The sequence below is a fragment of the Haemorhous mexicanus genome, chromosome 9 (genome assembly GCF_027477595.1).
Source record: "Haemorhous mexicanus isolate bHaeMex1 chromosome 9, bHaeMex1.pri, whole genome shotgun sequence".
NCBI classification, from domain to species: domain Eukaryota; kingdom Metazoa; phylum Chordata; class Aves; order Passeriformes; family Fringillidae; genus Haemorhous; species Haemorhous mexicanus.
This window is the reverse complement of record NC_082349.1, coordinates 20,992,316-21,006,730: the sequence shown is the minus strand read 5'-3', so window position 1 is coordinate 21,006,730 and position 14,415 is coordinate 20,992,316. Positions and strand designations below refer to the sequence as shown.

General features: G+C 38.7%; 1 protein-coding gene across 2 annotated transcripts in view; it reads left to right on the top strand.

Annotated features, from left to right (window-relative positions):
* The window catches only part of VAV3 (vav guanine nucleotide exchange factor 3), a 144,344-nt gene extending 139,558 nt beyond the window's left edge, over positions 1–4,786 (top strand). For both annotated transcript variants that reach the window (XM_059854419.1, XM_059854420.1), the window contains 2 exons: positions 829–980; positions 2,706–4,786. In XM_059854419.1, the coding sequence (XP_059710402.1) occupies positions 829–980; positions 2,706–2,747 (194 nt within the window). In that variant the 3' untranslated portion in view covers positions 2,748–4,786. The remainder of the gene's footprint in view (positions 1–828; positions 981–2,705) is intronic.
* Positions 4,787–14,415: the final 9,629 nt, after the last annotated feature.

Sequence of the window (14,415 nt, the reverse complement as noted above, 5' to 3'; positions counted from 1 at the left end):
ATTATTTGGGAAAATGATGGTTTTTGAAGTGAGGCTTTTTGTACCTTTGCTTTTTAAAAATTATTAACAGCTTTTTATTGTTTAAAATGTCTGGGCTTTACATTGGCAAAATTCTTCTATATTGATGTACCTTAAAACTTTAAAGTGTTAATTTCACTGAACCTTAATTTTATAGAAAAATTCAATGGTGATTTACAGAGCAAACTCCTGAAAAGAACAGATTTACATCAGTCAATATTAATGCAGATTGTGACAAATGATCCGTGGAAAATTTCCTTAGAAAGTCTGTAACTTTTTGCTCATGCTGATGTTAGCTTCCAGTTTTAAGTGCATTAATATTTAACTTGGGAGTTGTTTTTTGAAAGAACAGCACCTTATTCTGTTTGTTTTGCTTCATTAGAGGTCTAGAGTTAAATCAACTGCAAATGCTAATAATTCTTTTGGAAAGAAATTAGTGACCTGTAAAATATGTTGATGCATATAACTGGCAGCAAGTTTTATTATAAAGCACAAGAATAAAATAATTGCAAATGTATTTAGCATCTCAGGGTGGGGAATATTTTATTTATGGCTCATCTAATTTGATTTTTCTTCCAAAAATAAAGAGGACTTTTCAAAAAATGACAAAAAAACCCCCGTCAGCTTTTACACCATTGATCTACATTTAAATCTTATTGATGTTTGTAGTGCAGATGTTTTGCATAAAATGAATGCCAGTGTATGTTGCCATTGAATCCTTGTTTTATATTTTACAGCATTTCTGTTGACAGTAGTTGGGCAGCCTTCATTTTACCAGCCCTAATAGTGTCACCATGTGCTTCCTTTCAGTGCTGAGCCCGAAGGTGATCGGCATTGCCATCGCCAGGTACGACTTCTGTGCGCGAGACATGCGGGAGCTGTCCCTGCTGAAAGGGGACGTGGTCAAAATTTACACCAAGATGAGTGCCAATGGCTGGTGGAGAGGTGAAGTAAATGGAAGGGTAAGGCTATTGCTTTTTCTTTTCCTGTGTTTCTTTCTGCCTTCACTGACAGTGATTTTGTTTAAAAAAGAAAAAAAGAAAAAAAAGTGTTCCTACATTGTGTATTTAAATTCAAAAGATGGAACATATTCTCATCTTTGTTTCATAGGAGCGAGGCAGAACTCTTGCCAGGTAGCTTTCCCAGCATCTAAATTATTGGTTATTTAATGTGACCTACCAGGCTGAATATTTGGGCAAGGTTATCTGTTTGGAAAAGAACCAGGATTAATAGCCCTGCTACAGTTGACCTTTGTTGAACTGTTTTGCACACAGATATTTGGGGTCAGGTTCCTGGTGCTGTGAAACTCTCTTTAGCACTTTACCAAGGAATGATTTCTCACATCTTTCTGCCAGAACACAATGCAATGGAATCAGCCACCTTTTTATAGAAGGCTGCTTCTTTGATCTCTAGGATTGTGGCCCAGATGAAGTGACATATTTAGCAGGGATTTTTATGAACTCACTTTACACCCTGCTCCGAGACTTGGAAGTGAAGTTTCAGTTTTGACCTATAAAGGGTTTACTGTTTCAACCTTAGTTTACTGCCTTATAATGCAGATTAGTCAGAAGCATTTGAGACTGCTGTTTCCATGTTTAAAGTGCTGAGATGCAGGGTCAAGGAAGAATGTAAACTGTCTGGAAGCTGAAATTATAGTTGCAAGTGCAGTTGAAGTCAATGTCCAGACTTACTGCTTCATGCAATTTGGAGAATCTTTTTTATTGTGTACATGAGCTTGGTTATGTTAAAGTTGAATGGTTAAAGCTTTCTAAATAGTCAATTAGGCCAGAAGAAATAGGGAAGCAGAAGAAATACCCATTGTGCTATATACATTTTACATGTGAAGAAAGCTGAACAACTCATTGTAATGCAGCTGCCCACTTTCTAACAGTTGCCCTGTTACATGCTGCCATTCCTTGGTAACTTTCATAGCCTGGACTTGACATTATAAACTCACCTCTGGAGATATTTTGGCAAGGTAGTCTAAAAATTTCTGCAGTCATCCCTTCTAGTCATGCTCTAGGTTTGGTTTTGAGTTCCTTCATGAATGTTAAATTGACTTTAGGTATAAAGAAGTCTGAAGAAACCTAAAGCAAATACATAAAATAAGAAATATAGGACATTGTGTCACTGTATGTCTTACATAAACCTTATTTGGCACATCATTAATTTCAGAAAGTAGATAACTTAATAACTTCTGAAGTGTAGGACACTAGACTCTGCTGTCTGATTGTGTCATGTGTCACACCTGTTTGGTTGCAGTGGAATTCAACTCCATGTAAAGCAATCACATCAGTCAGTGTTTCCTTTATAAGAGGATTCCCTGGACCTGACTGGAGCCTGTTAAAAGCTTAACTCTTCATTCAAAAAATAGTAGTGTCTTGCCTGTCGTAAAACTGCTTCCACTCTTGGCATTTTCTGAACTGTTAGACTTCCAATCTGGGCACATGTGTTTTAGATTTTCTGGGGGAGGAAGTGACATAGAGGGTCTTGGTTTTCAAACTGTCATATCTGCAAATTATTCTTTTATTAAGAGTACTTACTCTGTGTCAGGTCAGCCAAGTTTATCTTTGTAATCTTTTTAATATATGTACAGAACAGACCCATCCTCATTAGTCATTTAAAATAAAAACAACCAACCCTTGTGCATCTCATGTATTTTTTTGTTCTGCTCTTCCCCTTTTTAGGTGGGATGGTTTCCATCAACTTATGTTGAAGAGGACGAATGAATTAAAAACTATCCTCTGCTGACCAGCAGTTTCAGGGATTGTAAAAATTCATATCTTCAATGTGGTATTGGTCTTGTTAAGTATTTAAACAGCAACATTTTTGCCTGTCTCAACCTTCCAGTCTTAATGTTGGGATTTATACAGAAGTTTGGGCTGACAGATTATGACCTGTCCCAGAGCTGTGCAAGAAACAAGCTGCCAGTTTGCCATCACTGGGGATCCAAGTACCAAGTCCAACCCTCACCTTCCCAGAAGATCTCTGGAAAACAAAATTCTTTGTTCCTTTTCATTTCACCCTGTGCTACACCATGAGTACTAGCAATGGCTGAATATTTAACGTTTCTCTTCCAGCTAACATCTGTGATGGTACAAGGAGATGAAGGCTTATTATTTCTTATCACTGCATGCAGAAAACAGATTTCAATCATTCCAGTGGGCATAAAGTATAGTCAGTAGACTTGTCTTGAGACATCAAACTACTTTGCTTATCAGCTTCCAAGCCATTTGACTCTCACAAAAGCATTCTGAAGGAAATGTGTAGTAAACACAAGTAGCATTCATGCATATGTAATTACTTAACTGGCTACTTTGAGGTCCTGCCTAGATCTTCTAAACAATCTGTTTAAAGACATTCTAAAAAGGTGTAGTGATGTGGTATTGCTTTAGAAAACATTCACAAAGTGGAATTGTGTGATCCTTTTATTGTCATCTCAAGCCTTTTTATGTGAGGTTTTTCCATTTAAGCAGCTGACAGTAAAAGTGCAACTGGGGGATAGTCATGACAAGATGAGTTGAAAGTTTTCAGCAATAACATTAAATAAATATTGCAGACTTATTCTGAAGGAGAAAATACCAATGCAAGATGATGTCATTTCTCAAGAACAAAAGTGTTTATCTTAACCTTTTGATTGACTTGGATGAGCTTCGATGCTTTCAGCTCAGTACTGTCTTTTCCTAGTTATACAGGAGTTTCCAGCACCTTTTGTGAATGCAAATGGAACTTGCAAACTTCTTTCTGCCCTTTCCTTTCTTGTTGCCTGGGATGTTAATGGCAGTCCAGTAGGGGAGTTGTCTTGTTGCAGTGTTCTCAACGTCCCCAAATGTGTCTAGGTTAGCCAGCATCAAAGATCAGGCCTTGTAAAGTGGTGTCCACTGCTTGGTTTTCTCAAGTCTTACTCACCTTACCCACATCTGGCAGGCAGTGCTGTGTGACCAGGGGAAAGAGAGGAGCTTCTCCTTAGAAACTTGAGAGATTCAGCCTTGCAGAGGAAATTCTGCCAATGCTCTAACTTTTCAAGGATTTACCTCAAAATTATGTAAACTGTGATTATGTTGAATACATTACTTGATGGAGTAATTGAGAGCATTTGTAAATATGTAGATGATGCATAAAAATTTTGTAAATGATGTGTACAGCAGTGTAGGCTAGAGTATGCTATCTTTGATCATGTTTTGCCATGCAGTTTGATTGTCTGTTGTGAGCCTAATCCTATAATCCTATATTCCTTAAGGAGACAAAGATGATTCTTTCCCAGTTTTGCCTGCTTAAGGGGTAGAGGAACAGGCTCTAGGTCTGTCAAGTGTTTAGTGCTTTACTGTCCTATAATTCTGAGAAGAGGCAGTTAAATCCAGTATGAGTTGAAAAATATAGCAGTCATTTTCAACAGCTTGGCTTTAGAATAATTTTGAATATTCTCTCCATCCTAAAAAAGTTGTAAAGCTTTTAAGCAGTTCCTGAGTCCAGTAGTCATCCTTTGAGAAGAATGAAAGCCATAGGTAAACTTTACTTTTGTGACGTAAATCTGCATATCATTGTCTGTGTTTGATGCCCTGTATTGATTGAGTTAATGCTGCATCTTAAACTATATTTTGAGAACCAAAGACTTCCTAAATATTCTGGAGCATCTCTTTCATGTGCTGCTTTTGCCTGTATGGAGTTGTTTTATGTCATGCAATAATGGAGTTACAGTACTTTAATTTGTACTATTTTGTAAATATGTTAAATATAATAAACTGGTTAATTTTTTTTTTTTGTTTAATGGTGTGTCAAAATGTGTAGTTTGCTGCTGTGAAGGTTGTGCTTCATTTGTCTCCTCATCTTCATATTGTGAGAAGTTGATAATGGTTTGTTTTGGTCTCCAAGATTTATATAATCCTTATTTAGCTGTAAAACTGACCTGTCAATGTAAGTGGGATAGTATAGCTTTCCTTGAGAGCTTTTTATTGTCAGGATAATATGCCTTGTGCCAGGAAGGTGCTGAGGCTTTTTTGTTTTGTGTGGTTTTTAAAAATTTATTATTATATTTTTAGATATAGAGAATCAGTCCTATACTATTGATTTTTGATACTTTTGGGGTTTTTTTGTTTGAAAAGAAGTTGTGCTTAAAAAGTTTAATGTCTAACTTGTCACAGCAACATGTTTTCCACCTTCTGTTTTCTTTCTCTCTCGTATGTGAATTAATGTATAAATTCAGGTTGAATTGAACTCAGGTTTGAAAATACAGTCTGTGTCTGATTTCATGGGCTACTTGATAACCTTTTTGTGATGTAGCCCATTCATGTATTTTTTACAATGCAACATTCATTATTCATGTGTTTATAAAAATATTTCTGGACAGGTGAATTAACTCAGCAAGGACAGTGATGATTCAGTTGCCGTGGTTTTTTTTCTTTGAGTCCCTTTCATTTTTCAGTAAGAGAGATTTTCTTGTGGAACTGCCCTTCTAACAGATAATTATTAAACCTAATGAGGCATTTACACATCTCTGCAGATGTAAGGCATAATTTTCCTGTCACCCATGAACATATCACATAACGAAGAGTCACACCTAATGTGGGATGCAAAAATGTGTCCCAATTAAATGCTCTTGTTAACAGTATCACACTCGGTCACAGACATTCTCTCCTTCCCCTTGTATGTGAGAAGAGATGTGTCCTCTGATGGGTGAGAAATTGAGAAAGCACTGTAATTAGGGCATAAGAACCACTTGTGGCTGTGTTCTCAATAGTTTTTTTTTCTCATTGTAAGGCTTGGAAGCTTGAAAATTTCACCTTGAAAAAATCTATCTCGACAATGAAAATTATGCCAACCAGGATTCCTTTCCCCTTTGCCTGTCAGGCAAGCCTGAGATGCTCTGTGAAGAGGAAGAAAAGGACAATTCTTGAGGTTTTAGCCATTTGTAAAGGTGAGACAGGGTACATCTAGAAAGAGGTGGTGCTTGTTTATTCAAAATACCCAGCCTCAGACCCAGGTTTTGTTCTGTTGATTTTAATGTTCGGTTCAAAAGTATTTGTTTCTGTTAATTCTTGTCTCCTTGCTGGAAACTGGGCTGCTGAGAGCCTTACATTCCTATTTTGTCTGACATTCAAGTTGTTTTCTTCAGGGCACCGCTTATTTCATTTGATTGACAGAAGAAGCACTCCGTCCTCTCCATTTTATTGCTAAGCACATAAAATAATATGACAGAGTGTTTGTTTGGTTAGTTTGGGTCATCTACTTGTTTGTGTCCTCCAAACTTCTGTTCACTGGGGGTCATGGCACAGCGTTAGAAACAGAAAGCCTTGGTGGAGTGCAGCGCTGTCCAGCAAGAGCTGAACCCTCAGTGTGTTGTCATTCCTGTTTTTGCTGCAGATGTAAAATGGGAGGCTGTGAGGGCTGGGATGGTGGCAGTCAGCACCATCTGGGGCTCACCCAGGACAGGCATGAAGGGAGCTGCCAGGCAGGGATGCTCTGTGTGTGTGTGCAATACTCAGTCCTGTCCCAAGCTACTACAAGAGGCAGGAGCCATGCAGTGAAACATGCTGTGGGGTTTTGGCTCTTTGCTCCATGTCCACTCTTGAAGGAGGGGTAGTTCTGGGTAATTAGGTGTCCTAAAGCTGTGAGGTGAGATGTTAATCATATCCACTTTCTCACAAAATGCTGAAATGTATGATGCATCTACGATTAGCCAAAAAAAAATATAGAAAGGATTAAGCTTCAGAAATGGACTGCAGAAGGGTGATTCACTGCATTATCTCAGCAACTTCCTTTGAAGAACAAAGAGCCGTTTGTTTTTATAGCAAATGAAATTTGGGTTTCTAATTTAGTTTTATAATTCCTGATCTGCTGTAGTGTATTCTGCCCATTCATTATGAGGATCTCTGCTGCTTGCATGACTGTGAAGTTAGATTTTATTTAATAAGCCTCCTGGAATATTTAAGTTATTGGCGATTTTTTCTGGGTTCCAATTTTCTACCTGATAAATCTGCTTTTTGGAAAATATGTGAGTTCATTATAAAAGGTTGCAATCTGACCTTAAGTAAACTTACAGGTACAAAAAATGGCAGTTTCAGAGGTGGCTGTTTACCAAGGGGCATCAGGCTGGTTTGCTTCTTTCAGAGCTTTTTTTTTTTTTTTTATGTTGATAGTGGCTTTGGGGAGAACAGAAATAGAGAAGACTGGAAAACAAGAAGTAAAAAGGTGATACCACACTATATGTGTTAAAAACAACCTGGTATGTGGTAGCTTTTCCAAATGATGGCCCAGCTTATTATATGTCTCTTGATAGCATTGAATTGGAAACAGAAATTCTGTTATGTCACCATGTGGCAAAACATTTGCTAATTTGGTCCTGATCAAGGACTCTTGCACTTGGTCTGGGTCTTACCAGATAACTCTCTGTTTTCAATTAGTTGTCTTTTTTCCCAAAGCAATTGACAGGTCTCCTCAAGGAGAATGCAGTATTATTTCTAGGATTATACTTCTTACTTGTTCATAAGGCTAATGGAAATATGTATAATTGAAGAAACCTTTTCTCTGGTAGTTTTACAATCAATGTCCTTATGGCCTGTAGCTATCAATAATGGGCAGTGTGCCACGAGACCCCCACCCTACTCAGTTACCTGGGTATGTTCCAAGATCTTTTCTACTTCTTCTCCCTTCCCTGTTACAAAGTTCAGCTGAGGTGTGGTTCAAGTCCCACAAGTATTTACACCACTTGTGTGGGGAGAAGAAAAATACAGGCAGGTCATAAAAGCAGTCATGCCTGATTTTTGGTTTTGTAGCCTAAATTTTTACTGTTTGGGAAAGGCAGGATGGGACTTGTGTTAGCTTTTGTATCAACTGCTGTATTCCCAAGAACTATTCCAAGTAGAGGATGCAATCAATGGCAGCTGGAGAGATTTATGGTTTTTGCAGTTGTGTTTTAATGTAAGTATGTGCCTTGGATCATGTAAAGGTGGAATTAGATGATTAAGAGGCCAGTTGATCAGAATGGTAGGATATGGAAAATCAAACTGTAGAAATCTAAACAAAGTCTGGGTTCAGCTTCTCAGTCTTTGCAATTTTGATTCATACTTCAGGAGAACATACCTTGTTTTTGGTAAATTCTCCTGAATGTGGGAATGCAGGTTTAGTCTTCCTTCCAGAACTTGATTACAACTCCTCAAATTTATACACTAAGACCATATGCACAAAATCCTTTTGATATCTTCTGGGACATGCTAGTAAACATTTTCTTTTATATATATATATATATATATCTACAGGTATACAAAAGATTGCTACAGAAAATATTTGATTATAATTTTCTTATATGTGCTACACTGAAGAGCCACATGGCTTTAGAAAAAGCAAATTTCCAAAAGCAATGGTTCCCAGCCTGCACATTCTTCCCTTTCAAGTCACTGATGGTCTCAGTGTGTCTCTAGGGAGTTAAGATCCCATGCTCAGGGATGTCTTTTTCAAATGTACCCTTTCCCCCAAACTATTCTTGACAAATACGTCTTGGTTGTTTCTAGAATAAATTTAAAATATTTTGAGGTGATATGCAAGCATGGGCTGTGAGTGGAAGGGAGGATTGGATCACCCAGACAGTGATAAACTGGTAGTTTAGCAAAGAGTATGCAGTTAAATATCCATGAAGTTTTATTTACAGGTGGGAAGAATTATCTGTATCAGTTAAGACTGGGCAACTAGTGGCTAAGCAGCTGGAAAGAGCAGAAGTTGAACCATGGACAGAACAGAAGTTGACAGGATTTTACTGTAAAGAAGGTAAATACTGTATTGATGCCTAGTAATGGGAACATCATCTCTAAAATGGGAAGTCATCATTTAGTTAATTTCTGGTAAGGCTCCAGCTTAAGTTCTTTGGCCACTAAACCCTGTAAAGAATACCCTGAAAATACTCCTGAAGAGACTTAACAAATGTGAAGAAACTGGAATTGTCTGAATGGAAGTATAGAACAGGCTAAGGAGGGGGGGGTGTGGCAACAGCATCCAAACAACTAAAAGGTTTTACATAACTTAGAGGTTGAACCCTTAGTTCTAGTCAGTTTCTAGTCAGTGTAACAGTAAGAGAAGACACAGCCTTGAACTGATGAAAGGCGACTCAGTTTTTAGCAAAGTTTTCTGAATACCAAGCTACATAGATGGAAAATTAACCTGGGCAAGTTGTGTTATCTGCAGCCTGGAGGTGTTTCAGATTTGGTTAGCTAAGTGTCTGTCAGGGATGGTTGATGTGGAGTGAGAGATGCCTGAGATGCACATCACGTGTTCTTTGGAACTCCTACTGTACTTCCCTCCTGTAACTGCCTTTGAGCTGTGCAGGGCTGCAGGTGGCTGCTGGTGTTTACCAAAATCTCACGGAAATGTTACACCAATGTGTAGAGGAGAAGGTAAACGAAAGGTAATGAGGTGAACATCCTTAGCTAGCAGGCTGCTAAATTTGCAGGGTCTGAATGCTGATGAATTAAAACAGTTTCTTCAGGAGATGCAATTGGCTCATATTTAGCTCACAGTAAAAATGTTGTAAACCCACAGTCTTTAAGACTTGCTTCACAGTGGGAGGCATGAGCTGAAGAGCATTATTGCAGTTCACAGGTTTATTTTTGATAGAACATACTGTTGCTGCAACATATGTAGGTTTGTAAAATCAAAACTGTTCTTAAATATGTATGGATTTAAGGGAAAGTTAACAAGAAAGGCAGCTAAGGTATCGTGTCTTTTTACTTGGTTCTGAACTTAAAGAAAATGGCAGATGTGAGAAAGAAATGACTTTGCTTCAAGCATTCTTCCCTCAGATCATCAAAGACTACGTTTTTGTAAAACAAGCCCAGTTCATTTAGTTCTCAGGCAGAATTTGCAAAAGTGCTGTAATATTGGAATTTGTCCTTAAAACAGAGTAGTAAGCAAGGCATCAGCTTGACTGTACTCTTTTTTGAAGTCAAATGGTTGAATACTAGTGCTAAGATTAATTCTACTTGGTCTCTAAAAGCATCCTTTCCTTGTTTGACCTTTTCTAGATAAATAATGGTGTTAGCTCTTGGTGTGCCATCCTTTTCCTCTGTTCCAAATGTGTATAAGGAGATGCAGGGACTTGTCTTACATGCAGCTGAATTTAGTCTCAGTTTTCAGATTGTCATGAGTATTTTGTAGGTAACAGTAAAAGAAATCAACAAGCTGTAGTCTAAATGAAATGCATCTAATAAAATCTGGCTATTTTCTCTTTCTGGCTCTTCATAATGAATGCACTGTGAAGAGAAGTTTTATTTGAATGTCACTGCATGAGCAGTTCTAATTACTAATAGAATTCATCAAACAATCTAGTAGTGTAGTGACATTAAGTAATAATTAATGAACTGTGTGATGTGTGGGTGCATGAAGTGACAATGATTAACCTGTGGCCTAACAGGATGTGCTTGGAAAACAAGTAGCATATGAGATGACACTTTGTTCTTCCCTGTGTCATTGCAGTTTGGCCTCTCTCCACTCACAAAATGAACCTGGATTCAAAATCAACAACCTGTTGATGTGGCTGGTGTTTGGAGCATGTACATGTTTCAGTGCACTTCAGGCTGGCTGCTTATTTTGGAGCTGGTATTAGTGGGTCCTGGTGTGGCTTCACCTTACCTTCAAAGAGTTGGCAAAATATCAGGATTTTCTCTATAGATATATTAATTTTTTAATAAATTGAAAAACCTGTTACCTAGACACTGAAGTTACAGCTATATCTGTGTGACAAGAGGATGTGACATAAAGCATTCAGCTGTGCACATAGAATGTTCTTTAGCCAGTGTTGAGAGTCTTGTTGCTTCTAGGAGAAGAAATTGTTGGGAAAAATCAAGTATTTCATTGGTACAGCCAGTATACTTACAAAGAACGTACAGGTTGTTCCATTTTCCAGATGAACAGTCCGTTTTCTTTCCAGAGATTGCTGTTTCTGGCAAATCCTTTGTCTTTTATTCTCATTTGTGACTTTCATCTCCGCCTGTGTAGTGTTTCTGTGGTTCCTTATGCTCTTCTGTATCCTTTGTTCCTCCCCCTCTTGTCTGATGACATCAGCAGAAGAACACTTCAGTCAATTCCTCATCCCTGTTGTAGGAAGCAGTACCAAGAGGCCTTTTCCCAGCATGTGTTAAGTTTTCACAAAGAGCACCTTGCCTTGGGCACTGGTTTCTTATTACACTTACCAGTGCAAGAAACGTGTAACTTTTAATTCCCCACCAAGTATGAAAAATGCTTAGTAGAGCATTAACTTCAACTTGTTGAAATGTACACAATGGAGCAGCTTTCAGAACACTTCCCAGCACAGGAACAAGCATGGGGCATATATATAAATAAAAGAAACCCTCTTGTAGTAGGAAATTCAATGGCAAAACACACACTTAAAGCATAATCAGCATTTGCTCTGGGCATTTGAAAGTGAGCATTTCTAGTATATATTGTACTTTCCACTTCTTTTCAAAAATACCAATGTTTTACATTGCACGCTTTGATGAGGATAGAACCTCAAATAGAATCACCATGTCACCTACTCAGTGGTGGGCTGTTCTTATGGGTTTACAGGATACTCTGAGTGTGGCTTCTTGTGAGGCAGGGAGGAAATTTGTTCTAAGAGAGAACTGAATACTCATTTTAACAACATTCTGTTACATAATGGAACTCTGCTTTAGACACACTCTAAATATTGCTGGGAAGTTGGAATTGATGGGTATTGCAGACATGGTCAGCAAGGATTCTGAGATGTTCTGTTTAAATCCTATAGAGAAAAAGTTGTAAACTCCCCAGAGCAAGATTCCACTTTTGCAGAGTGTTTCCTTGCTCTCTGGCAATGGTCAAGGACAGACTCTTTCAGTGGAGAAAACTTCTTACCACCGAGTTCTTCTCCCTGGAGTGCCTTGGACAAATGAGTGCTCACTGGTTAGTGGTTAGATAAGTTTTCCTGTTCTTTTAGAATTCATCATGTACCTAAGAATTTCTAGTAGGTATGTGTAGGTGCAGTGTGTGGTGATTGGGAGTGGGGCTGGCCCAGCCTCATCCCCAGTGGCCACAGCTGTGAGGAGCAGGTGAGCAGCATTGACAGCAACGAGCCATGGAGTGCCCAGGGGCACTGAGCAACCACCAAAGGGAGCAGAGGGCACACAGGTGCACTGCATCAACAGGAGAGGATAAAAGGCTGGGCTAAAGAACAAGGAAGGCTTGCAGCCTTCTGAAGTGGTAGGGTGTTACACTGGGTTGAAGCTTTCTGATAGTGTATGGTGACACTACACAGCAGCAGGTATACAGGAAGGATAATGTAGAAAAAGTTGCTGAAATGGTAAGGGATCCTGTTTCTCAAACTTTTTTTTTTTCCCCCTATTTCCCTTTCCCTCATCTTCCTCTCAGGAGCTGTTGAAAAGCTTGACATCTTTTGTGTTATTTATATTGTCAGACTTGTAAAATTTCTTACCTGACAAAGAAAGTGCTCAGTGCTTGCTGTGTGAGCTGCTGCTGTGTTTAGCTTGCTTGCTCTGAGGCATGTGGTGTTACACTGGAGTCCCTGCCTGTTTACAGACAGTGTTCACAGTAACGAGGAATCCCTTGTCAACAGGCAGCACTTCTCCCTGCTATTACATACAAATCAATACTCTTTTTGAGGCTGAGCAGATCATGTAGTTTCTAATATAACCAAACAGGCAGCAGCATGAAGATGATATTGCCTGAAAACAGGTGCTAGAACAAAACAAATGGTTTTATTGTTTCTCTGAAGTTTAATTAAATTTTCAAAACATTTCCACCCCATCACTTTCTTTGGCCTTATGAATTGTTGGTACAGTACAGGCACAGCTTTCTGATTAGTTTCTGGTACTTTAAGAAAAAATACCATCAGACTAAAGGATGTATTCTGCAATGTTTATACATGGGAAGAATAGATATTTGTAGTGAAGAGATTACTATCCCAAAGGCTTTTTCTCTTTTAAAGTCTCAGTCTGCATAACAGTGTTGGAAATAGATTAATGTAGAGATTTTGAGAATTCTGTTGCTGAAGAAAAGCACTGTATTTGTGAGGGGTGGGTAAGGGCCGTGTGCGTGCAAGAACAATCTCTGTGAGTGATGAAGCACTTGGTCTGAATGCTGGAGTATTTTGGAGGCTGGGTAGAATACAAAGGGATATTTTAGATTCATTTTTAGAAAACACCTGTTTCCAACCATTGCAGAACAGGTAACAGGTGATGAGTAAGGTGATGCTTAAGTCAGTGGGTTTTGAAGAGCTGCTCTGATGGTACTTCCATTATCCATTTGCCCCACAGCTGGCACAAGGCTCTTCTCACTTGTTTGGCAATGATTACTGCCTGGTGTAGGAAGAGCAATCCCCAAGTCTGGATTGCCCTGTTCTGCAGATAGGTGGGAGAAGTCCACTCATTATTTGGATCCATTTTTCCTCAAAGGGAGACAAGGACTACAACTGGTGCATTTGAATGTAGGAAATCAGACACTTCAAATGTGAGCTGGAAGATTTTTAATTCCATTATTTTGTTATGCTTAGTGCAGTCCTATAGAGACAGGATTCAGGGGAAGCTTTTGATCAGTATTCTAATCATAGCTGTGGTGGAAAAACTGCTACCTGGAGATTGCTACTAGGACTGGGGAGAGGATAGATCAGTTCAGGGGCACTCTGCAGGGTACAGCCTAAAACTTGTACTAGAAGGAAAGAGACATTTTAAAAGAATGACATATAATTCTATCACGCAATGTCCCTGTAGGAAATACAAGTCAAGTGCACCAATAAATGGAAGAGGAAAATGCCATGGAAGGCAGTAAATCAAAATGAAATTGATTGGAATATTTAGAGAGCTTAATTTCAATTACTGAAATTGAGACAATGGCATACTGCAAAAGTCTGAGGTTTGGAGGGAGAGACTTGCAGCACTTTATGTTCAGCCCTCTTTACTTCCCAGGAAAGGTGTGCTGGGGAGCCCAGCAGCTGACCCTGAGGGACATGGCCTTATTGCTCGTTTTTAACAGTGTGTAGGGCTTCAGCCTCTTGAGCAGTTTGACAGGTTAAAACTGAGGAATTAGGCCATTAAGCACAAGATTTGGTGGGAGTGGAAACAGTCTAGGAGCTCGGCAGTTCTCTGGTTAGCAGTGAAGCTCTTAGTCACTAAGGCTCAGAGTGCTGTAACTATCATTTCCATTTGCTTTTGTGGCTTGTACTATACTGAATCTTTATTAGAGCTAAGACAATGCCAGTCAAGCTACTGATAATTCCAGTGAAGTTATACACTTCCATCATCTCTCCTACATTTTTCACGAATAATTTCATGTCTCATTTCAGTTATATTTTAACATTTTCAATTGAAATGGCAATTATTCGTTGTCAGAACCCAGCCATTACTCTTGTCAAAAAGACATATGATGCATTAGCTTAAG